Source organism: Calypte anna, chromosome 9 (assembly GCF_003957555.1).
Source record: "Calypte anna isolate BGI_N300 chromosome 9, bCalAnn1_v1.p, whole genome shotgun sequence".
In the NCBI taxonomy this organism is placed as follows: Eukaryota; Metazoa; Chordata; class Aves; order Apodiformes; family Trochilidae; genus Calypte; species Calypte anna.
The window spans coordinates 8874682-8901319 of record NC_044255.1 but is presented as its reverse complement, the minus strand read 5'-3'; the positions used below and the strand labels follow the sequence as shown (position 1 = coordinate 8901319).

Below are 26638 nucleotides of genomic sequence, written 5' to 3'. Positions count from 1 at the left end.
CTGTTTTTCATGGTTGGGGGCATTCTGAAGGTCCAGAGACAAAATCTGTCCCAAATCTGTTGGTTGGATGAGAAAGAGCCCTGGGCAGACGGCACAGCAGGGCTGCCAGCTCGCTGCAGAGTGGGGAAACTGCTTCACCCTCCAAAGCAGCCAATGGAAAGAAAACCAAAACCCCTTTCTCAAGGTCACTTGTGCAAACCAACTTTCCTCCTGCTTGAGGTTCTACACTGCAGCAGTGCAGGGCTGCCCGCTCTCACGCTGCAGCTCCTCAGCCATAGCTCACAGAATTATTAAGGAATTCGCAGAATCACCAAAGAATTTACACAATCATCAGAGTTTGAAGGGACCACTGGAGTTCATCCAGTCCAACTCTCCCAGTAAAGCAGGATCACCCAGACCACATTACACAGGGCCTCATCCAGGTGGGTTTTGTGTATCTCCAGAAAAGGAGACTCCACAACCTCCCTGGGCAGCCTCTGCCAGTGCTCTGTCACCCTCAAAGAAGTAAGTTTGTTCTCATGTTTAAATGGTGGTCTTCCAAAAGAAGACCCTACTGAGGTCCTACTGAGAACTGGGCAATACCTTCAGAGCTGAAAGTGGGTTGTATTGCAGCAGGGGGTCAGAAGTGTCCATGAACACAGCCAAATGGTTTGGGAGCAGTACCCCACACTTGGTCTTGTTGAACCTCATCAGGTTCTTCTCTGCCCAGCTCTCCAGCTCACTCCCCTTCCTTCCATAAACCAGCTGTCAAAATCACAATCACGAATCCCCGTGCCTGACCTCCTGCCCCAGCACTTTTGGACCTGAAATTAAGGGTGAAACGCCGCTCATGGAGACCATCCAGTCCCTGAGCCTGCTTCCATTTCTTCACCAGGATTCAGCTCTTGGGAACTGAAGCATCTCTCAGGGGACACTAAGGGAGGCACTGTGCTCACCCTCGGTGACCAAACCCTAAAAATTTGGTCCAACACCAGACCCCTGTTTGCCCCCGTAGGCAGGGAGGTTGATGGTGAAGCACCCAGCAGTTGTGTGGCCTCGGCAGTGCCAGGTGCCGGGTGCTCCTCACCCTCCTCAAACTGCCTGAGCTCAATCATCTGAGTCAGTAAATGAATGGGGACAAAGTTCCTGGCGACAATTTGAGGTGGTTCAACCTTTTGAAACTCTTTTTGAAAAAGATTCCGTAACTGCAGCCCACCTCAGGGGCCCTTCCCTCTGCTGGGGTGGGTCTGCCCTACCAGAGAATGGGGCTGAGCTTGTCCCTGCCACCCCAAACCCTCACTGACTCCATGGCTGGGGTGCTCAGCAGCCTTCTGGAGAGCAGCCACAGATTAAATGCCACGACACAGCTCTCCCTGGGGACATGATCCAAGGGAAGGGAAGATTGATTTACCAGGAAACAGACAGTGGTGTCCAACTCCCCCACCCCTTCCCTCCTCCTGGGCTTCCCCAGCCTGACCAGTGAACATCTACATCTCTGCTGGAGGTTAAATCCAGAGCTAAGGGGTGAGGAAAAAGGCAAGAAATCCATCCTGTGAAAACAAAAAATTCAAGGTGAAAGCAGACAAGTGGGATGAGGACAGCACAGGGAGCTGGGTGAGAGCAACTGGGAAGTGTCCAGATCACTGGGACTGGTCCCAGGTGTGCAGGGACAACCCTATTGCTGCAGCCTCACCAGCAATGATCTTCCCAACAAGTGTGCAGCAAACAGGTTGGGGAACAAGGTCCAGATTAGGACCCATGTCCCAAAAACACAAGCCCCAGAAGATGCTGTACACCCACCCCAGGCATCAGGCTTGATGCAGGAGTCACAGAGTGAGATTGTTTCTCCCATGAAGTGCAGCAGCGTGAGAGTCCAGGAGTCAATGGACCCAACTGGAAGTCATAGGGAAGAGCCAACTTTTGTGTACTGCTTAACCCAGCACATCGCATTCACCCCTCAATGCCCACGTGAGCTGTGGAGCCACCTGATGAGCAGCAGACTGAGCTGCCACCCAACTCATGGTGGGACTCCAGAGCAGCTCTTCCCCCAGGCACAGAGGTGGTGGCAGGGGCTGTAGTTAGAGACCCCTGAAAACAATGTGACTTTGCTTTGCAACTGGCAGAGTTCCTTGGGGAGTCTGGGATCCACCAATGTCACTCTAATTCCAGTCCCTCTTCCCACCAGGTGGGTAGGACCATCCCTTGGCTCCCTGAGGCACAAACCCCTCCTGGCTACGAAGCAAACAACTCTTGTTCCTAACAGGAACTAATTAAGCACCTTTTCCAGCTCACGCCACACAGTATCCCCTCAATCTAGAGAAGATCAAGTGCTTATTAATTATGTCTGAAGTGGTTCCTCGTTAGTGCTGCCAAGGATGAGCCATGTCACCCCAGGGTGGGGCTGGAGGAGAGCTTCAGCCACAGGGCCACACAGCTTCCTCCTGTCCTCAGGTTGCACTGGGATGGTGGGATGTCCTACTGGGGGGGAGGGACTGAAGTCTGGCTACTTGAGAATCATGTCCAGGGATGGATCATAGAATCACAAGATTGTTCTGGGTTGGAGATAACCTTAAAGATCACACAGTTCCAGCCCTCTAGTGAGAAGCTCCACACCTCCTAAAAGCCCAGGTTGCTCCAAGCACCATCCAACCTGACCTTCAACACTTCCAGGGGTAGGGCAGCCACAGCTTCTCTGGACGAGCTGGGCCAGTGTCCCATCACCTTCACAGCTAAGAATTTCATCCTAATGTCTAACCTAAGTTTCCCTTCTGTCAGTTTGAAACTCTTCCCCCTTGTTCCATCACTCCAGGCCCTTGACAGAAGTCCTTCTCAAGCTTTCCTGGAGCCCCTTCAGGTACTGGAAGGTGCTCTAAGGTTTCTCCAGAGATGGATTGGGTGTGGGAGGATGGATTTGGCATGGAAGGACATCCCAACCAAGGGACAACTACACTCCCACATCACTCATCCACCCCAAGAGGCCCATGCATGGAATTAATTAGAAAAATAATTAACAGAGCTCCCCTATGAATATTTATAATGGAGCCAGCCATAATTATTCTTCCTCAGAGGCAAGGCACCTCCTCACTGAGCTGTGCAGAGGAGAGGGGAAGCACAACACTAACCAGGGACCAGAGGCACCCCAGCTCCTCTTGTCTGCACATCTACTTGCCTGGTCCCTGGGACTCTGCCTCCCTCACCCCCATGCCCACCTGAGCCCCACACTCCTCTTCCAGCCCTGGGGGTGGCACGTTCAGCCACAAGCCAGATTTCCTGCAGTCAAGGGCAATTTGCTTTAATTTTTATATCCAAGCGACACTTAGATCTGTCCTGTCCCATTTCTCTCCAAACATCTCCTTTCCCACCCATGCAGGGAATTGCTGCCATCGACCCCACCCAGCTCCAACCCACCCCAGCCAGAGAACACCCAAAAAACTATTTCTGGAAGTTTTATCTGTCTTCCTTCCACCTCCTTATTTTTTCCCCATCTACACTCTCTCTCTCTCACATTCCCAAAATGTTCCCGGTCCAGACCACTCACTTCCAATCACCTTTCCCAAGTAAGCTTCTGCCTGAGCAAGGAGCAGCTTAAAGCAGTTCCCAGGCTGAAGCACAAAGGTGGAAAGCTATGGTAGCTCCTGCCCTGCAGCTCCCTAACAAGCAAGGTGGAGCTGGAGTCAGCTGGCATTTCAAGGCCTCCATGTCCAAGTTGAACCCAGTTCTGGTGCCCTTCTCAAGAGCCCACACTGGGACCATTCTATCTTTCTCCTTCAGCAAGTTTGGAACACCTCTGGAATGGAGAAAAGCTGTGAGGGTTGGGGTTATTCAGCCAGCAGAAGGGAAGGCTCCAGGGAGATCTTACTATAGCCTTTCAGTAAGGGGGCTTGTAAGAAAGACGGTGAGACTTTCTACTAAGGCTTGTAGTGACCAGAAAAGGGGAGTGGTTTTAAACTGAAAGAGGGGAGGGAGCTTTAGGTTGGACATAAGGAAGAACTTGTTTATGATGACACTGGAATAGGTTTGCCCAGAGAAGTTGCAGAAAAGAATTGCTCAAGGTCTAGTTCTTGGGGGCTTTGAGAAACCTGGTATAGTAAAAGATGTCCCAGGGAGGCTGGACACAATCATCTTTGAAGGCCTCTTTCAGCCAAACCATTCCATAATGATCCAATTCTCACATCAGCTCATCCCCATGCCACAGGGGGGAGAAGGAAACCTCTTCAAAAGGTCCCAGCTTCTCCCTGGCAAAATCCCCACCCATATCCCACACAGGTGTAGCAGGCAAGACCCAGTAGTCTCCTCCATCCTCAACACCTGTTACACCTCAAGTCAAAGCCACTTTGCAGGGATTCACTGTGTGTAGGCAGCTCTGGAAGCTTTTCTTAGCCATGAAACATAATTTGCACCTTGGGCTCTCTAAGAATAAGTTGTCTTAAATAATAGTAGATGATTAAGAGCTCAGGAACAGATCAGATGTGGAGGCAGGAGGGCTGTGATAGCTCCAGGTCTCACCCTGTCACCCTCAGCACTGCTGACCCTGCTCGCCTGGCACTCCAAGACAATTCAGCCAGAAGATGATGATGGTCCCCAGCACCCCCCAAGACAGACAGAGAACCTTTTTCACTTGCCCAGAACCATCTCAAGCTTTCAGATTCCCCATTTTGCACCCAGGCAAGCCCACAAATACACCAGCATGCATCAGCTCCTCAGCCCACAGCTACATCCAGAACGGGTTTATCGAGCAATTGGCTTTAAGCACCTCCAGGGCATAGCACCTGGATGCAGAGAGGTAATAAACAGAAAAATCAGATCAAAGTAAGTCAATATTGAGTCTCACCTCACAAGCAATTTACCCTGTGGGCTGCAGACCCAGCAGAAGAAAGCTGGTGGACCCAGATCAGAAATTCAATCCTCAGTTCCTCTTGGACACTGGTTCCCCAGAAAACCTCTGCTCTTATGGACACATTCTAGACAACGAAGCCCAGAAGCCAAACTTGAAGCTGTAGCCCTCCAGCATGGCATGCAGCCCCCTGCCCTGAGCTTTGCAACCCTCACCCCCCAAAAAAAATCAAGGGGAGGGCCAAGCTTTGCCCACAAAGAACCAGAGCATCATCCTGGAGAGCCCCCGGGGCACACTGAGCAGAAGGCAGCCTCAGCCTAGGGAGAGTCCCTCCTCACAAGGACACTGCCACCAGGAGCATCAGCAATGACCACGTAGGATGTGGCCCCCCCTGAGAGCACTGAAGTGGCCAGCTCCTACCCCCACCTTCCTAAAACCCACTTTTAAACAAGAAATCTCACACAGGCAGGTGAGTCCTGGGCTCAATGTGAGCACCCAGCGATGCAGCTCCACCTCATGCCACCAATCCCAGTTCGTCAGCTGCTGCTCACTGGGACAGGCTTCCCCGGGTGGGGGAACATCCATCCCCTCCCTCATCTTGCACATCTTCATTTGTGGTGCACACAACTTGAATATTCAATCCAGTTTGACGCTCTTGATAGACAGAGCAGGGATGGTTCCTTGGCCAGGAGCCTGCTGCAGTCTGATGGGTTTCCCCAGGGCTCCTCCGAAGCCCTGCTTTGATTTAATCACCTCACTTCTGATCTCCACCCATCCTGAGGTCCAAGACACTGGGTATGACAAATGGCCTCTTTCAGCACACTCTGAACTGACACCCAGGGCACTGCTCCATTCGTCACCCTCCTTGTGCAGAACAGCGTGGGCCTTGGAGAGGGTTTCAAGTTCAAACCTCAGTAAGCTGTCCAAATTATTTCCCCTTATTCCCCCCTCGCTCTGGTGGGCTCCATCCTCCCTCTGCACATACTCACAGTGCCCCAGGGCTTGCCTGGCAGGTCTGAGCCATCCAAAACTCCTCTGACAGCAGCAGGACTGGTCCCGTGGCTTTCTCCTGGCTTGCATTTACACACCACCCACTAAAACATCCTCAGCAAAGCTGTGTTCCTCAAAGAGAGGTTGCAGGAGACCTCCAAAGCCTGACTGCAACCCCCAAACCATGGCCTTGCACTGGGGAGCACCAGTGAGTTATTTCACGGGTTGGGAAGGGAAGGAAAAACTGAGTTTTGTAATTCTACTGATTAGCCAGAGGAGGAGAAGAAAGAACACACCTTTTTTTAATTATCACTAGCCAGCTAGAGTAATAAAATAAAAAAATCCTTGTTTTTAGTTATTATTAACATTACCAGCCAGCTAGACTAATGAAAAAATGACATTTTAGTATTATTCTTTTTGGCCAGCTGAGGAAAAAAAACCAACCTTCTTTTTTATCATTTTTACTAGCTAGCTGGGAGGAGATACTCCCGTACCTGAAGGGGCCTGCAGGAAGACGAGACGGACTGTTTGCAAGGGCCTCGAGTGATAGGACAAGGGGCAATGGCTTTAAATTAGAGGCAAGTAGATTTAGATTGGATGTCAGGAAAAAATTGCTTACCACGAGGCTGGTGGAACAATGTACCAGGTTGCCCAGGGAGGTCGTTGAGGCCTCATCCCTCAAGATATTCAAGGTGAGGCTTGAGGAGGTTCTGAGCAACCTGATCTATTGAAGGGTGTCCCTACTTACTGCAGGGGGATTGGATAGGTGATGTTTGGAGGTCCCTTCCAGCCCAAATCCTTGTGTGATTTGATGCTGACTCCTGGAGGGCTTTCCATGGGCTGGTGGGTGCAGCACAGGGGAGAGTCCCCGCCCCTGCAAAACAGCAAAAAATTGGCACCAGCCAGAGCCCTTCCCAACAAAGCTCTCTCATGAATTAAAAACAAAAAGGAAAAAGTTCAGAAAGGCTTTGGAACCAGGCAGGCTGAGTCAGTGGGTTTGTCAGGTGGTGGCTGCTTGCAAACAAGGGAGGGAACAATGCGGGCGCCGGATTCTGTGCTTCCTCAGGGCTCTCCCATTGTCCCTAAGAACAATTCCTGCTCTGGTGGGAGAGCAAAGGGCTTTGGCCATGGTGGTGGTGGGGGTGGGCTGGGAGCTGGCTCTCCTAGTCTGCTGTGGGCAAGTAAGACTGGGAAAAGAAAAAAAAAAACGGGTGGGTTTTGCAGCAGGGATGCTCAGGGATGCCTACCCATGGCAGCTGTTGAGAGCACACAGAGCTTTGCACCCCAAAATCCCCCCCGAAAAATGAGTTTTTCCAAGGGTTTCAGCTGCCTTGAGAGGTTTCCTAGATGGATCATTAACAAAGCCAAGGTGTGGAAGCAGATTAGTACCTTGATTTGTACACTATGAAAAGATCCTTGGAGGTGTGTGTGTTGTGTGTGTGGGGGGGAATCAGGAGGGGATTTTTTCCTACATCTTTTAAGATAGGAAATCATACAACACACAGAAGTTCTCAGTTATGGGGAGAGGGAAATACCTCAACAGCCCACAGCACAAATTGAGGAAACAAAAGAATAATGACGTGCAGAAAAATAAAGCCATAAAGCACAACCCAGGGGTCACTCCTTGCTCCATGTGCAGCTCTGGTCCTGTTGGTGCAGCCCAGTCCTGCTACACTCACCTTCCCCGGGGCATTTTCCAGGTTTCTCCTTCCTTCATCCTTTGGAGGATGGCAGGGATGAGCCAGGGGGTAAGGATATGAGGGGACGGAGATGGTGGATGCAGTGCCTGAAACTTCCTGACAGCAGCAGCTGTGATCCTTCCCCAGCTCTGTCAGAGAACACAGGGTCCGGATCCACCAGAGGGATATTTGGGCTCATCACGTCTAATTAAGACTTCCACTAAACCCCATCAAACTCATTAGAAAAAAAAATATATAAATATATAATACTATAGCAAGGTTTTCCTGGACATTTTTCCTTGCAAAATTATCAGGGGGTTAATGGCTGCCTTCATTAAGGTGTAATTTAAGGAAAAAAAAAAAAATCACACTTTTTTTTTCTTCTCTTTTGGAGGTGCTGTTCTTCACACGCGGCTCCTTTGCCGTGGTAAAACTGAGCTGGCTGTTCCACCCAGCGGTAGGAGCAGGGAGATTGCTGCCAGGAGGAGGCAAAGCCCCTGCAACAAAGGACAGCAGCATCCCCTCCATCCCTCGGCACCAGGGGAAAAGCTGGGAGAGGTCAGCAGCTTGGGGGGCTGTCACAGGATGGGAGAGGGAGAAGGAAACTTGCTACTGTGCAAAGAAAGAAAAAAAAATCATAGAAGGCCTATTTTGAGCAACTGGAGGGAGGGGATTAAAAAAACAAGAGGAAAATGCCCACTTTGAGTTTGTGGCTCAGCAAAAAACTCTGCTGGCATTGGGGGTGGCTGGTGCTGGGTATTAGGGATGGAAGGTGCTCCAGCTGCTCGGATGCTCTCCCCTTGGCCTAAAAGCAGGCTTTTGGATGGGTAGGGGCTGCCAGGTCCCCAAGTCATGGATGGGGAGGAGGAGGAGACACCCCACCCATCAAACCCTGGTTGCCTGGCCACAACCTCCCTATGCCACCTGAAAGCTTGGTGGCACCTAAAGCTCAGCTTGAAATCCCATTACCAAACCCACAGACGAACATTTTGCTCACAAAGAACCTAAAGCATCACAAGGACCAGGTGCAGCCACAGACCACCTCATGCCTCAGCTGCCAGGAGACATCACAGAATTATCGTGGAATTACAGAGTTATCAGAGTTGGAAGGGAAATCTAGAGATCATCTAGTCCAATCCCAGTGCATCAATCAGTTCTGCAGCCCCTGCAGTGCTTGGCATGCTGGTCCCAACCTGGACATCTGCAGCGTCCTGGAATGGGAGCATCCCAAGGTGTGAGGAAGAAGGACTGATGTGACACAGCATGGCACCCCACCTCTGTCACCCAAGAAAACTTCTCCTGGCTGAGCCAGCAGGGTAATGGGGCACTAGGAGGGACTATGGGGTTGGGAAAAAGCAAAGGCAAAGCAACCAAGAAGACCCAGTTCTCAGCACAAGCCACAATTCAACGAGGAAAAGCTGACATTATTTTCCAGGCTAGCAAATTATTCTGCTGCTAACTACAAAATGTTCATCATTATTATTTAAAAAGGAAAAATCACACCAGAAATTCCCTGCTCTGCTATTGCTTCCAGCCTTCTGCAAGAGAGAAATAAGGGGAATCAACAATGATCACCAGGGCTGCAGGGTGGGAGGGGAGGAGAATGTGGAGACCAGCCTCAGCCCTTTGACATTTAAGTGGTGGGACATATCGCCCCAGCTCTCTCTTCCCAAAACCAGCCCAAGGCAGAGGGAAGGACAAATCGAGGAAGGAGAGACAGAAAGATGCACCCTGGGCATGGCAGGACAGCCCTGTTCTTGTTTTGCAGTTGTTTCCTTTTATTTTGCTGTCCCTGCCATCTCCAACTTCCAGGTGGGTTTAGTTATCCCAGGCTGGAGGCTCCCAACCATGCTAATACAGGAATTTTCAGAGGGGGAGAGAGGGGAAGGGAAACAAATGCAAGACAAGCTTGGGAAGTGCAGGACCACTTGGATTTACACACACAGAGTGAAAATACAGCACAGAGCTGCTTTAGATCCCGACTTTTCTCCCTTCTTCATGCAACCAAGTCCAGCAGACACAACCACGGTGCCCCATCCTCTCAGTGCAAAGGATAAAAAAGGCTGAGAGCACAGGGACTGCCACCATTCTCGTGAGGCCATCAGTAGGTTTCAGAGTCAAACCCCAGCAGAGAAAGGAGTTAATCATCTTCTGAGAGAAAACCAAGCAAAACCCAGCCAGAATCCTCACATCCAAGGGCTGGAACGATTTCCCAAGCCTCCCAACAATCCCAGCTCCTGCTCCTCCTCCCACCTCCTCCCAACAGGATGATGCATTGCCCCTTGACCACACAAGGAAGCCATAAAGCCACGCCGAGGGACAGGGCAGAGCAAGACAAATGGATTTAATATCAACCCAAAGGGAGCGTGGGCTCTCTCACACGAAATGAATTATTCATTTTGGATTCAATCACCACCTCCAGCTCGCACTGACCCACAGCTCCCACGGGCAGGAGGTGTTGCAGAGGCCAGGGAAGGCCAAGCCTAAAAGGCTTTCAGGTGCTACCACCTAGCCCAGAGCAATGTGGCTTCACACATGAGGTCTGTAATGCCAATCCCCAGCCTGCCCAGGATGGAAACAAATACCCAGGGGGAATATAACCAATGAAGAAAACCTCCCTCCTGCCCACCTCCATCCTAGCTGCCAGGCAGAGAAGTTAAGCATGAGCCAACAGTGTGCCCAGGTGGCCAAGAAGGCCACCAGCATCCTGGCTGAGGGATTCTGCTGAATGCTGAAAGGAATGCTGAAATGGTTAAAAAAAATGTTTCACTCAACAATTTGGGTTTGAGCATGCGTGATTTAAAAGATTTCCCCCACAATTTAGAGATATTAGGGAATGAACGACAGAGAACAGGGAATGGCCTCAAAAGGGATCAGTGTTTTGCTGCAAATACACACACACACACACGCCTGCTCAGATGTTCTGACCTTTGAGGAAAAAAAACCATACCATACAGACACCAAGATCAGCTCATCTGAAATGAAGGGATGATTCCACTGTCCTGCCTGAGGGATCTTGTCCAGCTGGCCAAAAAGCATCCTGGCTTGTATCAGGAATGGTGTGGCCAGCAGGAGAAGGGCAGGGATGGTGTCCCTGTGCTGGGCACTGGTGAGCAGCACCTTGAGTGCTGTGGTCAGTTCTGGCTCCCTCTCCACAAGAAAGACATGGAGCTGCTGGAGTGAGTTCAGAGAAGGGCAACCAAGCTGGGAAAGGGTCTGGAGAACAAGTCCTCTGAGGAGAGGCTGAGGGAATGTGTAGTTTGGAGAAGAGGAGGCTGAGAGGAGACCTTATTGCTCTCTAAACTCCCTGACAGGAGGCTGTAGGGAGGTGGGTGCTGGGCTCTTCCCTCAAGTAAACAATGACAGGAGCCGAGGAGATGGCCTGAAGTTGCACCAGAGGAGGTTTAGACTGGAGATGAGGAAGAATTTCTTCACTGAGAGAGTAGTCAGGGGCTGGAATGGGCTGCTCAGGGAGATGCTGGAGTCACCATCCCTGGAGGGATTTAAAACCCGTGTAGATGAGGCACTTCAGGATATGCTCTAGTGGGTGGTACAGCTATTGATAGAGGTATTTTATTGAAGGGGGGGGGATGTTGACAGCTGGACATGGTGATCTTAGAGGTCTTTTCCAACTGTGACAATTCTGTGATTCGTGCTGTGGCAGTAAAGACCCCCCCATCCCTCTGGCCCTAAAATATATTTGATAATCTCTTCAGAGATGGAAATACACCTGATGAAGACAGCATTCTGCCTGTGCCTTCCAGGAGCAGCTAAGTGCTGCTACAAGCAGGTAATAATGAACCCCTCAGCAGCCTCCAGCTCTGCTGCCAGCACTGAACTGCTCCAGTCTAAGAGCCCCATGACAGGCACAGCCTCTTCCTTGGGTGGGGGTTTGAGATGAGAGCTGAACTGAGAGAATGAGAGACTGGGAGAGCTGAACAATTCAACCTGTTTTTTTTCCCCATTGCTCAGGAATTAAGCCCATTTTCTCAGTCTCAAAATACCAATACTTTTTTTTTTTTTAGGTGTTTTATTTTATTTTTTCTTGGTGACAATTCCCCAAGGGTTCTTAAGTGGTTCATCTCAGGCTGACAAAGGCTTTTGAGCAGATGTCAGGAGCTCGTGCCTCCTGGGAACATCCCTGCCAGAAGAATCCAGTGGGGGAAGGAGGCAGAGGGATAAGACCCCTTCGAAAGCATGAAGACAAAAAAGAAAAACAACAAAATTATTATTTCCAAGCCTTCCTATGTGCCACCTCCTGCCTGTCAACCTTTGGGATGGGCTCAGGTCCTCCCTTGTGGTCTCCAAGGTCCATAGGGATAAGAGGAGGAGTCTGAGATGGCCAAATGGTGCACCAAGAAGCCAAGGTCAGATAATTACTCAAATACAGTTTATTTTCCAACAATCCTAATGTAAGTTCTCGCTTTTAAGGCTGGTTTTAGTGACCTTCCAGAAGGGCCTGGTAGGTTTGGGGGTTCAAGTTTTAGGGGTTTTTTGTTCCTCACTGGGACTGAGCAGTACCATCTAACATGCAGGTCCCACTCAGCATACCAGCCTTTCATCCATCCCCCTGCCACAGGAACTGTGTCCCAGTCCTTAGAGGACTGGGAAAGGGGAGTTGTGGGAACTCAGCTTGTCCCAGCACCTGACAGCCTTTACAGGATCATCTAAAGAGCACGGTGGTTCTGTCACCGTGCACGTGCTTGGTGCCATTTAACCACCTGCTTCATCTACACCCAACAAACTCCACTGCTTTTTCAGGACTCTAAATGCTGCCAGGCAAGCCATGAGGACCTTTCAACCTCCTCAGACCTACCAGGACCCTGAATTCTACCCCCAAGGAGCCCAAATGAAAAGCTTGCTCCCACCACAAAGGCCACAAGAGGTTCCTCTGTCATCAGTGCTGCCACCAGGGAGTGGTAGCATGGATGAAGACAGGAGCTGTGGCACAAAAAAAAAAAAAATTAAAAAAAAAAAATCTCGGCAACTTCCTCACACACAAAGCTCTGCTCAGCCCAGCTGCAGTGGCACAAGAACATCACAGCAATTCTGGGGTTTGCATAAGAAAAGGAAACCTAAAAAGCCACAGAAATGGGCCTAACACCCACCCTGAGCACTGCCAGGCTGTCCCCCTCCACCCTGCCTGAAGCTGCAAGCATTGGGTGTGCAGCACGCTCCTCCCTGGGCTCAGAGACACTCAAGACCTTGACCTCCTCCACTGGATAGGAAAGTCAGGCCCACCAAAAACTGGGGCAGGTTTTCCATTGTCATCGTTCTCCTCCATTGCTGGAAAAATGACATTATTTCCTAAGCCCAGCCTTTAACTCAAAAGTGGCATTTACTGTTGCATGATGAGAAAATCTAACTTTGCCATCCACCCATGGGTGCTTTCTGTTTGTTGACTCAATAGAAGAGGCACATCTCACCAGAAATGCCCTGGTTTGTGACAACACCTCCCTCCAATGGAGGGCTTCAGCTCCTCCCAGAAACAGATCATCTTCTGGTGGAAACAAAGCCATGCTCAACATCACCTACCAAACTCAAAGGAACCCACAAGGGAAGCTGCTGTGTGTTAAAGTAAGGCCCAAGTGCATGGACTCGGATGCTTTCCCAGTTTCTGGAGCCCTGATATAGGAAGGCATCACCATCCCCACCTTGGCCAGGCAGGACAGTGGTTTTTCACAGAAACACCAGAAACACAGAAACAAAGAAGTTTCTCCACCACTTGGATCCAAGCTTTGTCATTTTCGTGGATCTGAGGCTTCAGGTGGGGAAGAAACACTGCGGTGCCCACATCAAGGAGCATCACAGTCAAGGCTGGTGCTACGTGCACCATGCCACATGCACCAAAAGAGGTCCCAGACCTCCTCCTGTCATCCCCTTCCCCAAAACCAGCCCTAAAGCACATGCCTTTGACGTTCTTCCCAATGCTTCCTTGACCTGGTAGTGCTCATCTTCTAGAAGCTATTGGGAAAGCAGCGATGGAATGAGGTTAACCTCTCACACAAAAACAACACCTTAATTTGGGAGAGGAGATGGAAAGGGCAGCAAGAGAAACTAATAGGAAAAAAAAACCCCTCAATTCTTGCACGATACTTTGGAAATATTCATCAGAAAGGCAAAAGGAGATGAAAAGCAGCAAGCTCTATTTCCATATTTATAACCAGGACTCCAGCAGGCAGCCGCATGCTAGCGGCATGGCTGGGGGAACCCAAAACAAAACAAACCAGAAAAAAAAACCAGCAAAAAAAATTCCAATTAATGCCAAGAATCACAGCAGCTTCACCACAGCTGGGTCTGACAGTGGCTGCCTGGCTCCTGCAGATTTGCAGGGAAATAACGAGGCAGATGAAAGCGGCTCCAGCACCAGCCTGTGCAGCACTTTGTAGGCAACAGATCGCAGAAAAGGCTTCCAGCAGGTTGTTGGTGGTGGCTGCACCAGCACCCCTGTTTCTGGCCAAAGTCTGGCCACTGAGAAGCCATGGGTGACCACACCAAGAGGGCACGGCTTGACCACAAGGAGAGGGCACACACTGACCACACCAAGAGGGGGTGGGTTGACCACTGCTCTCAAATTCCTGAACCCTAGCAGGGCAGGGACATGATTTCACCACACTGGCCAAAACAGTTTTTCTGGGGACATTAAAAAGAAATGGAAATGAAAGCTCCTTATTTACCCAAAGCCAACCTTACCTTTACAAGCCACGTTGTTCTCCGGCTCGTAACCGGCCTTACACGTACAGCGGCCGATGGGGACCATCCACTCCCCATCCCCATTGCAGTACAGTTTGATGGGCACATCCACCTCTTCAGCATTGGGGATGCAGGTGCCACGAGCAGTCACTAGAGAGGTGCTCTCTGCTCCTGTCATCGTCTCCGGGAAGATGGCAAAGTTCTGCACCACACTAGGGCACTTCTTGAAGAAGACCCTGACGGAGAGCAGAGACATGCAAGCCCCATAGTCCTGGAACGCCAGGTAAAAACCGTTGCGGGTCAAAGGCCCAAAACTTCTCACTTCCGTGTTCACCTTCATCAACCTGCCCCCAAAGTCCACCTGGGAGAAGCTCTCGTCAGCAGCGATGGTGTCCACTTTGAGGTAGGGTGCCTCTGTCCAAAAGGTGGACTTCTTGGTGGCAATGACAGAGTCTGTCTCGTAGTAGTAGAGGTTGAAGGTCTCCTTGCAGGAGCCAGGGACGTTGGGGAGGCTGCTGCAGTCCCGCACAGTGAAGCGCATCTCGGTGTAGATGCGGTGAGCCCCGCGCCGGTTGATGAAGGTGGTGAGGAGCCAGTTGTTCTGGTTGGGCTCGAAGACGTTGCACACCTGGTACGTACGGATGGTGTTGAGGTTTTCGTCGTAGCCACTGACTTCTTCCCACTACAAGGAGGAGAAAGGAAAAGTGATGAGAAGTCAGCAGAGGGTGGCTCACACGACATGGAGATGCCACTTGCCCTGGACAGGAGAATCCTAAAGCCCTGAAGGGGACTAGGAATGCAGTCATGGACACAGAATGTAAGGCATGTGCAGAAACACCACCTGAGCCAGCACCAGAAGAAATCCTCGCCCTCATCCCCCTGCTGAAGCCTCTTTCCATCCCTCCCAGATGATGCTAGAACACCATTTCCAAAGCCATCACACCAACAGCTAGACATGAGCCACCCATGTGCAATTGCAACCCAGAAGGCCAACCACAACCTAGGCTACATCAAAAGAAGCATGACCAGAAGATCAAGAGAGGTGATTCTGCCCGTCCACTCTGTCCTGGTGAGACCTCACCTGTCCAGCTCTGGAGCCCCCAACACAAGAAGGATGTGGACCTGCTGGAGTGTGTCCAGAGGAGGGCCATGAAAAAACTCAAATGGCTGGAGAACCTCTCAGAAAGACAGGCTGAAGGAGTTGGGGTTGTTCAGCCTTGAGAAGAGAAGGCTGCTAGGAGACCCAACAGCAACTGTCCAGTACACAAAGAGGCCCACAGGAAAGCTGAGAAGGACTTCTTACAAGGGCTCGTAGTGAGACAAGTGGTAGTGAGAAGACAAGGGGTAATGGTTTCAAACTGGAAAAGGGGAGATTTGTGTTACAGATTAGGAGGAAATTTTTTCCTGTGAGGGTGGTGAAACACTGGAACAGGTTGCCCAGGGAAGCTGTGGAAGCTCCATCCCTGCAAGTGCTCAAGGCCAGGTTGGATGGGCCTTGGAGCAACCTGGGCTGGTGGGAGGTGTCCCTGCCCACACAGGGGGGTTGGAATCTGATGATCTTTCAGGTCCCTTCCAACTCAAACCATTCGATGATTTCCACCCAGGCAACCACCTTAGCTGCCCTGAGAAGTCAGGACAATGGGTTCAAAAGATGGTCCAGGAGGAAAGGGGGAGAAAAGCAACACAAGGAGCCAACAGCTTCATGAAAGGCTGAGCCAGTGCATGAGCTGCAGAGCAAGCCTGACCCCAGGCTCCTGGCACGAGGGGATCATGTCTCCAGCAAAGCAAACTAACCAAATAAAACATTACCACCACAGAGAGAGAGAGAACATAGACTTGCAATTCGATTTATAGAGGGGCATTAATATAATCCAGGCTACAATTTCAATTAAGGGACAACGGCAAACTGTGAACAGTCTATGATGGCATTAGAGTCCTACAGACAGATTTACAGCTCCATAATCCATTCATTTTAACTAATCCATGTTTACAGTCTCCTTGTAACAGCATTATTCATATGGCAATCTTGAAGCAGCACTCTGAATACCATGCATAATTTCCAGGAGCGACGCTGCCGACGGTGCAGGCGTGTGGCTGGGGCACAGCAGCAGGTGGGGGATGCCAACATTCCCCTTGAGGTTGGAGCTTCCCAAAGAGCTGATCAACCACAGTCAATACTGTCACCTTACAGGTTTTGCCCTCCTCTATTTCTCACTAAACCAACCACGCTCCCCACCTGCTCTCCCCCCAAGCTTTCCCTCCTTATAAACCACAGGCCTGACGTTAAAAAAAAAACAAACACAGGTTTTCATTTTGGTTTCACTGAATGTCAGGTTGGAAGGGACCTCAAGGATCAACTGGTCCAACCCTTCTAATATTATTGTTTATGTGAGATGTCTCAGAACTTCATCAAGATGAAGCTTTGAACTTTCCAAAGTGGGGGAACCCACCACTTCCCCCAGGAGACCATTTCAGTGTCTGTCCTCATGCAGAAAAATTTCCCTCATGTCCAGTCAGAATCTCTCCAGAAGCAACTTGTGCCCATTACCCCCTGTCTTGTCCATGGGACTCCTTGTAAATCAGGAGTCTTCATCTTCTCTGTAGCCACCTGCAAGTACTGGAACTTTGTAATAAAGTCTCCCCAAAGCAGGGCCCTTTACATGCTGCCAACAAGGGCAGCAGAACAGTTGCTCCTCAGTCTACCTCCTCAGCTCTGATGAGTTTAAGCAAAGATCACAGCTCAGGGCTGAGCATTGCTTAAGCAATGTTCATAAAGCAGCTGCAAAAGAGGTGCTGCTGATGCTCCTGTGGGCATCCCTTGGGTTGAGTGCTCCTGAAACAGGGCCCTGAAGACCAGCAGGTCCCCATAGCTGGAAAGACCCATGGTGCCAGAGGATGATGCCATCAATACTCTAACAGCAACAAATACATCATTTTGATAAGATCCCACAAAATAACTCACAGGGAGTAGTGGTCTAAGACAGTATTCTTCTCTGTCCACACTATGATATAAAACACATCCACAGAGGAGAGCAGAAGGAGAGCCCATGTCCTGGGGATCACAGTCTCTGCTGCCTGGCAAATCACTCTCTCCAACGCATGCTATAGACTGACCTTTTGTCTTTTAAAGAAAGGACCTGGGATTTTCCAATCATGGACTTGTTCAGGTTGGAAAAGACCTTTATAATCATCCAGTCCAACTGTGAATCCAGCACTGCCAAGGCCACCACTAACCCATGTCCCTCAGCACATCTACATGGCTTTGAAATCCCTCCAGGGATGGGGACTCCACCACTGCCCTGGGCAGCCTGGGTCAGGGCCTGACAACCCTTTTTGGTGAAGAAATTGTTCCCAGTCTCCAATCTAAACCTCCCCTTGCACAACTTGAGGCTGTCCCTCTTGTCCCATCACTTGTTCCTTGGGAGCAGAGCCCAGCCCCCCCTGGCTCCAACCTCCTCTCAGGGGGTTGCAGAGAGCCAGAAGGTCTCCCCTCAGACTCCTCTGCTCCAGACTGAACACGCCCAGGCCCATCAGCTACTCCTGGTCAGACTTGTGCTCCAGACCCTTCCCCAGCTGTCACGGTTTAACCAGGTTAACCAGGACACCAGCTCTGTTGCCCTTCTCTGGACACACTCCTGCCTCTTCATGTCTTTCTGGTCCTGAGGGGCCCAGAACTGACCCAAGGATTTCAGTTGTGGCCTCACCAGTGCCCAGCACAGGAGGACGATCCCTGCCCTACTCCTGCTGGCCACACCAGTGCTGGTACCAGCTAGGATGCCGGTGGCCTTCTTGGTCACCTGGGCACACTGCTGGCTCATATTCAGCCAGATTCCACAAATACACTCTTGCAAAGATGATGACTCACCCCTAACTCCAAAATGAGCAAGAGATGCTGGGGATGGACCTCAATGCTCTACTCACCACTGCCCAACCAGCCTGTCCCACCACAATGCCCACCCATCACCTCGCATCCTCACACACCACCTGCTCCCCTCTCCTCCCCAGTGCCAACTCTTTCTCTGCCAGGGGAATGTGAGTCAGGTTATTTTATGCTTCCATTCCTCAAAGGCTCATACTATATAAAAAAAGATGTTGTAAGTGCCTCAGGGTGTTTTGTTCCTCATTACTTCATAAAAGTGACATTAATAGCCAGGGAAGAGCACTGCCGAGTGAAATTATGGATGATGTTCCAGGTATGAAAGCTGTTTTAAGCCTGTTAATGTTTCCTAATTACAAGTCTTTTGGCACAGGGAGAGGGAAGGCACGAGCAGAGGGGAGGGAGAGGGGTGGTGGGGCCGGACCCTTAACCTGGGAGGAGGACAGGCAGGGGAAGACAGAGCATGGGGATGGAGGAAAGCTCCACCTTCACTGAGACCCCGGGACCGGTTCAGGCAAGGGATGCTAAGCCCTGGCACTGGCTGCTCCTGTGTGTCTTCCTGGTCTCCTTCCAAGTGTGTCACAAGAAACAGAAGGAACCTCACAGGACGACAGCAGTGTCAGCTGGATGAGTGGCACTTACCCCTGAAGGAGGGTTGGCAGTCCAGCCCAGCTCGGCCGTCGCCGTCCGCGTATCCATCAAAGTCTCTGAGGAAACACAAGAAAGGGAAAGTAAACTGGTTACTCCCAGAGCTTTCAAGGATGTTATGAGGCACACAAAAGACCATTCAGCTGCTTTCAGGGAGCATGTCTATCTACCGGGTGCCCCCAAAACATCTACTGAACCAAGGACACCTTCCCTCTGAAGCAAACAGTGCAGGCCCAGACTCTGCTCAGCAGCTCCACCTCTGACCCTTCCCAAGCCCAGGAAAGGGAACCAGAGTCACCAACTAAAACAAATGTAAAAAAATAAGAAAGATGCTACGCTTTCTGAAGTCTTTAGAGGCACATACAAACTGCTGTCTAAACACGAGCACAGAGTTTGCAAGAGGCCACCCTCTCCTCTGGAGGGGCTTTTTGGAAGGTCCCATCTGATGTGCTCCCCGGTACTTGCCATGCCATGCCATATGTCCCCTTCTATAACCCACACCTCTCTGGTGTCCTGTGTTGTCTTTGCAGACAGTTACCATTTGTCAAAAGGATTTCAAATACAGAAACGAAACTCCCCTCCTCAGGCTGGCATCCCCTCTTGCTGATGGAGGATGTGGTGGGAAATATTTTAAAAGCCATAATATTCTTGAACAACAAACAAAACACAACAAGAATACCAGTGAGAGCAACACCACCGAGAGATAGATGAGGAAAAATCCTCCAGGTTGTATTTATTTGTTTTCAATGAGCAGACACGCTGGTGAGTTTCCTTGATTCCTTGTGTCTCAACAAAGGGGGAGGGATGTGATGTGCTGGCTGGCACAGCTGAGCATCCCCCCCCTTCCCTCCCTGCTCCCAGGTACTCACAGCAGCTTCTATGGCGCCAGGAAAATGGGTGTGAGCAGAGAAATCAAGGTCAGGAAATAAAAAAAAATCAGCCCAGGAATATGAACTGCTGCTGGCCTGCTGCTTTTCATCTCCCCACCCCTGCTCCAGCAATCACAAGAGGGAAAGGAAACTCGTATTCCTCTTCCCACCCCTCCCTGTGCTGGCTGCCCTGGGATGGGAAGCCAGAGAAGCGTGACCGGGTGCTCCCCACCCTGCCTCAAGTGATAAACCTGCCCTCTCCCAAAATCCTGCTGCCCCAGCCTGGAGAGACAAGCAGGGCCACAGAGGGAGGGAGAGTAATGCAACCTCCGTAAGATGGAGCAAAAAGGACCCTGGGGATCTTGAAAAGCTTCTGCAGATCCCTGCCACAGGGCTTCAAAGCCCCCAGCCTGCAACACCCACATTCTGCACAGTGCCAGCCCACACCTGCCCATGGTGCCCTTGGAGAGGAGACATCTGAAGGGGCTACCAGAAAGCTGAGGAGGGACTTTGGACAAAGGGGTGTAGTGATAGGACAGAGGGTTAGTTTTAAGCTGGAAGAAGAGGGGAATTTAGGTTGGACACTGGGAGAAATTATTTGGTGTAAGGGTGGTGAGCCCCTGGCCCAGGTTGCCCAGAGAAGCTGTGGCTGCCCCATCCCTGGCAGTGTCTCAGGTCAGGTTGGATGGAGCCTTGACCAACCTGGGCTGGTGGGAGGTGTCCCTGCCTGTGGCAAAGGAGTGGAACTAGACGAGTTTAAGGTCCTTTCCAACCCAAACTATTTCAGATCTCACCCCTAGTCCGTGCAGGGAACAGGAAAGTATAGTGGCCTTCTGGCCACCACAGCACACCTCCATCTGCAGCCCCTTCTTGGTTGGCAGCAGTCAGCCAAAACCCACACATCCCACCTGCAAGTCCTCCAGCAAGTTTCCTACTCCCATCTGCCCCCGTGCTCTCTATGCCTTCCAAACAGCCCCACACCTGGTCAAGCAGTCAGCCTCTAAATAAGCAAGCAGACATGCCCGTGCACAAATCAATGTGAAGGTAGAAGCCAAAGGCTGTGCAAACATCAGCCAGTCCCTCCTCCTAGCACCCTCCATGAAGATGGATGTTCTGAGACCCCTGAAAATCCTTAGGGGGTTTTCCCTTGCAGCAAATAGGGGCAAATAGGTGCCACGTAGGGGAAACTGAGGCAGCAGAGCCCAAGGTGATGAAGGGTGCGTGGCTGAGCTGGGACCTAGACACTAGGATCCTTCTCAGAACTTCACCCCAACCCTCTTGCTCTGTTCCTCCCCAAAGGCTCCATATTTTGGAAGGAAAGCAGGAGGGTAGAGAGGCAATGCAGCAGCTCCCGAACCAGAAGACTTTAAAATAAACAGAGAAATGAAGGAGTAAATTGAAAAGGAAAAAAAAAACCAAAAACAAAACCACACAGCACAAAGAAGCTTTCACTTTGGAGGGTTTCAGAGTGCTAAGGGACTATGTAGCCTGAGGCCAGGGAGGTCAAGTTAGCAAAGTTTCCACCTTAGATGCATCTCAAAGGCTCAGTTTAATTGCATCTATTTTTAAACTTCCACCTTTTTTTTCCCTTAACAAAGACTCAAACGAAGAGGAATTAAGTCTACAAAACAATGAGAATGTGTGAATACCAGACATTTGCAATCAAAAGTTAGGCTGGATGGGGCTTGGAGCAGCATGGTCTAGTGGGAGGTGTCCCTGCCAGTGCAGAGGGTGTTGGACCCAGATGATCTTTAAGGTCCCTTCCAGCTCAAACCAGTTTGGGCTGCAATGAGAACTTGCACTTCAGCAGCTCCATGTTTCTGAAGCAATCTGCAGTCCAAAGGACAAAATGGGCAAAGAGCCCCCCCTTAAAGCCTGACCCTCTGCAGACCACCTCCTGCTCTGAATCCCAAGGACATTACCATATACAAAATGATCTATAACCTGGCATAACAGTTTGATGTCTTGTTTTGGTAGGTTTTGGTTGGTTGGTTGCCTTTTTTATATAATTAAAAAAATATTAACTGGATCAATGTCCCCTTTCAGTTCAGATTCCTGCTGAGCTCACCCAAGCCCTGTGACTCCAGAGGTACTGGCACCAGAAGAACTTGGCTGAGCAACTTTCATGTTGACCTCTGCTACTTCCTCTTGGAGGAAATCTTGGATTTCGCTTAATTTTTTGGGACACAGAATTGATGCCATCACCCCGGCAGAAACCCCACAGGGCTCTTCATGGCTAGGCAGCTGTTGGTTCATCCCTCTTCATCTTTTGATTGATAGCAGATGAGGGGATAGCAGATAACCCCCAGCCATCCACCCCTTGGGACAAAGGTTGGTACAGGCAGTAAAATCCCTTTGCTCTGCCTGCTAATGAGGAGGTTACCCTGGACCAGCTCCTGAGCACCATTCATCAGTGGAAAAGCCACAAGGACAATTCACATCTCTCCTCAGGTCCTGCTGCAAAGACCAGTCCCCATTATTTAGCACTAGGTGTTAATTAAGACCCAGTTGGCACTCAGGAGCAGGAGGGGTCCTGCTGGGGGAGATGCACTTATGCCCCCAGGCTGGGCATCCCCCCCAAGGTGAGGGCATCAAGGGGGACATCATCTCCCTGTGCCTCCTACATCCCGCATGGCATCAGGAGAACCACGGTGCCACACTGGCAGGTGTCACTTGACATGCACCCTTGGAGGAGGGCTGTGGGACTTGAACATCCATGGAAGGCAGCTGAGGAGGCTGCGATGGCTGAAGCCCTCGTTAGGGAGAAGACAAGCTCTGCCAGGGCGTGCTGAGCTCTCTTAGAGTGAAGAATCTTCAGCTGTATACAGTAGATTTTCTTTAATGGACACATTACTTTAAACTAAGCCTTCACCATCTGTTCCAGTCCCTAATTATCAATACAAAAACAAACGTCTACTCACAATTACACTCGTAACGAGTAAAGATGCCAGCAATTAGCATGCACCAGCAGCCTCGCCCGCCGAGCAGTGCATCCATCTGTGGTGGCACACGCAGGATCTAGGCGGGCAAGACCTGCTGCCACCCCAGCTCCCCACACATCCCAGGGTCCCAGTGCCCACAGTGGGATCAGCCACACCTCCAAGGAGCAAAGGAGGAGCTGGCATCATCCAAGCCAGAAGTGGGATGAGGTTTTATCAGGAGGAAAATCAGGGTTTTTTGGAGGGGACGATAGCCAGGTGTGGAGTGGAGCAGTGCGGGATGCTGGTATCCTGCCAGCAACCCCCTCCCACATGGAGCCTCTTCCAGAAAAACCTTTCTGAACTACCCCCAAAATGAAGTGGAACTTATTTCCCCAAAATCCTAGCCACGTTTCAGACCACCCCAGCATGAAGGGCTATAGAACTTCACACCTTGAGGAGCCGTGTCTTCTCCTTGGCAGGGAGTGGGCCTAGCCACGGAGGCCTCCACCCAGAGGCCAACCCAGCTCAAGCACATTTCACCACTGTCACCTGGAGAGAAAAAGATAAAATGACAAATTTTCTGCTCAGGGACACCATAGGGAAACTAAGTGCTGCACTACTCAGCAGATGCCTTGGGGGATGTGGTCCCTCTCTCCCAAGGCAAGAAGCAGCAGCTCTCGCTCCTGCAAGGAGATAATGGCAGGCACCAGCCTAAGGCACTTGAAAGCAAATGCCTGGGCATCTGCAAAGACAACCAAGAGGCAAAAGATAGAAATTAAGCAAAGTATGGAGAGAGGAAGCTTGAGAACAGCAGATGGGTAGAGGGAGATTTGGAAAGGATGCCAGCTGCTGGAAATAAGCCCCCCAAGATGCGTGGGGAGGGATGAGGTGCATGTTGAGAGCAGAGCCTGGGGAGGGAGAGGAGAGATGGGCAGGGAGCTGCGCAGTGAGGATGCCCCATGGATGGGACCCAGGGAGACTCATCCCAGTGTGCACAAAGTGCAAGCACTGATGGGGTCTGTCACAGTCCAGCCCCAGAGCAGGACTTCCCAAAGAGGAACAACAGGAAGACTTCTGTAAGCAAAGCACTATTTTCCCTTGTATTTCATGCTCATAAATGCCAAGCTGGCTGTCTACCCCCTCTTTCTCTCCCAAGAGCTCCAGCAAACTCAGCCCAAGGCAACCTCACAGCTTGGAAAGCTTCTGTCCAACTTTGGTGACATTACCAGAGAAAGAGAACAATAGAGAAACAGAGCCCAGAGGCTTTATTACAAAGCCTGGTACTAAATAACATTAACTGCTGTGACGCCTGAACTCTGCCTTCCCGCAGTCCTCAAGACTTCAAGCCAAGCCCAGATTGCACCATGGCTTTCATCACCACCACCTATCTGCTCACCACTTGCATCACATCTCCCGATGCCAATGGAGAGAAAATCCCCAAGGTGCCAGGGGGAATAATTTTAATTTAATTCTCACTCTGCCCCCATAGCTGAAGGGGTTTGAGCGCACACCACTGAGCAGTTCCAGGTTGCTCTCCATACCCTTCTGGGTCCACAACATGCACATGGTTCAGGTTCACCCATGCAAGGTTTTATTCTATCCTGAAATTTGACTGAGGCTGCTAGAAAGTAGGAACAAGATCCTTGAGTATCTGCTGCAGGCTGCACATCCCACCCAAAAAGTCTCTTCTGCAGGAGGACTCCTCACCTAGCTCCTGCTCATCACTTTTGGCACATGCTGCTCTCCACAAGAGTTCCCCGTGAGCTCCAGCTCCGAAAGAGAGGCTCAGTGTCTATAAGACTTTCAATCAAAAATATTACAGCAACAACTAATTACATCCCATCATTCCCATGGCTCTCTGCCTTTAATGGTGCATTTTGCTGCTACGGAACGCTTGTGGAACTGCTCTGGAAGTGCATAACGAGCTCTCCCCATCAATCTCCCAAGGGTTTGTTATGAAGGATTCCCCACCAAGTAACAAACCCAGTCGAGAGGCTGCTATAAACAACAACAAAATGAGTCAACACCTCACCTTTTCTGCCTCTATTTTCAAGGAAATTGTTGTCACTTTGGAGTCTGTGAACCTCTAGGGGTGGGGTAGGGGGGAAGACAGGAGCAGCCATGACACCACCACCACCAGCCACATGGCCAGCAGAAGGCTCTGGACTGACCACACACAAAAAAAAAAAAAAATCCCCACTTTGGGCTGTAAAGAGAAAGATTTTTTTATCTCTCAGCTGAGAGGACTGTGTCAGTTTGCAACGGGCTGCATCAAGCTGCAGCCGCACAGCACAGCCCCGGCCCTCCTCTGGGAGCTGCCGTCGATGGCATGGATTGCAGCGGGCGATGAAGATGCATCGCAGCAGGGCAAGTGATAGCTTAATGAAGCTCAGATTTGGGGGGAGGGTTTGGAGGGGGGCTGGGTGTTTGCTCAGCAACTCTCTGTAACAACTTTATCAATAAAACGCTGCCTGCTGCGACGGCGGGAGGAAACGCTCTAATTACGAGCGGCAGACACTACCCGTCTCAGGACCAAGGAAATTGAAATATGCTGCTTGATGTGCCTGAAAGCACCCCATAAAAAAATATAAAAATAAAATACAGTTTTGCAAGCAGAGGTGCATCCACAGGCTGGCAACCCCAGGAAGAGAAAGAGCACAAAGAACTCGATGGGCTCAGACTTCAGAGTCAATGGTCTTGAAGGTCTTTTCCAACCTTAATGACCCTAATTCCCTCTGCTGAGCCCCGTGCCTAACACAGCCTCAAAAAGTTGGGAAGATGATGTAAAGTTTGGCTCAAACGAGACTAAATGCTGTTTCCCAACAGCATGCTGAGGAGATGCAGCTCCAACATCTCCCTTCAAGGGTCCTCAAGCTCTGAAGGGGCTTGACCCAGCGTGGGGACGTGGTGTTGGAGGAGCTCAGCCGGAGCCAAACAATCCATTTATCATAATCCTAGTGAGGAGAGATACAGTAAATCAAAGAGACAACCTGTCTGCAACTAAATTAGAGGGGGGAGGGAGAGGAGGGGAGGAATCGAGAGGAAGAGCAAGAGAACTGCAGAGGGAGAGATAAGGGAGGGGGGAAGGAAACGACAGAGAATTACTGAAAAAAGGCACACATTGGGAAGCAGAGAGGGGGAAGGAAGACAAAGGGGACCAAATCAACTATAAAGATGAGAGAGAAGATAGGGGTTTTTTTCAATACCTTTTGTTAAGTTGTAAACCTACTTTAGAATATCTGGGGACAAGTTTTAATCCCCCAAGCTCAACAGGAAGGTTTCAGGATGAACCTAACATTTTCCAAGTGTGAGGTGCTCATTTGCTCCCATAGTGACCACGCCAGTTGCTGACACCGTGCTTGTTGCAATGACACACAGGCCACAGATACACAAAATCCACACATAATACGGGGTGTAGGTGATGGTCCACACCTAAGCATTGAGAGATGGATGCAGATGCCTCGAAGTCAAGCAGCATCAAGGGCTGAGGGAGCACTTTACCAAATGTTTTGGCTCACCAAACCAGAGCCAGATGTCCCCAGAGACCAGCTCCTCCACACACCACCCCAGAGGAGCAAGCAAGGGCTATGAGATGACAAGCCTCTCTTTCAGGAGAATGTTTTCCAGAACAGCATTTGAATCCTCAGCTTTGCTTTCACAAGGCCATGTTGCCAGCAAGCATCACTGAACACCACAGCCTGCCCCAAAAAAAATCACCATATGTCAAACTTGGCAGGGTCTCATTTCATCCTCCAGAAGATGTGGAGCAGCAGCTCAGCTATCCAAGGACAGGCAGAGGCCTTCCCAGAAACCCTGCCCTCTGAAAAGCTTGTGAGGCTGCCCAGGAGAAGTAGCACCCTCCAGCTCCAGGGTGGTGTGAGAACATCTGGTTTGAATGATTGCTTAGGCTGGGGAAGGGCAACCATCTGCTCTTCACCAGACAGCACTATCACCACCCAGGAGCACACAGAGGTGAAGGCTGAGGGTTAGAAGCCTGAGTACACCCTGTCCCTTGTCACACAGTCAAGTGACTTTGGCACAAGCTGGGCACAGCAGCCTCACACCACTGGACTTCTTGGGTGGGGACCAAGTGACCTAAACAACTACCTCACCAGCCAAGGAGGATCCAGAACCCCAAACCCATCAGC

The 26638-nt window shown here is 50.6% G+C and overlaps 1 protein-coding gene across 1 annotated transcript in view; it reads right to left on the bottom strand.

Moving 5' to 3' along the window:
- Nucleotides 1-26638, bottom strand: part of EPHB1 (EPH receptor B1) — a 71895-nt gene that overhangs the window by 29027 nt on the left and 16230 nt on the right. The window contains 2 exon segments of the mRNA XM_030456050.1: nucleotides 14176-14857; nucleotides 18695-18759. Of these exon segments, the coding sequence (XP_030311910.1) occupies nucleotides 14176-14857; nucleotides 18695-18759 (747 nt within the window).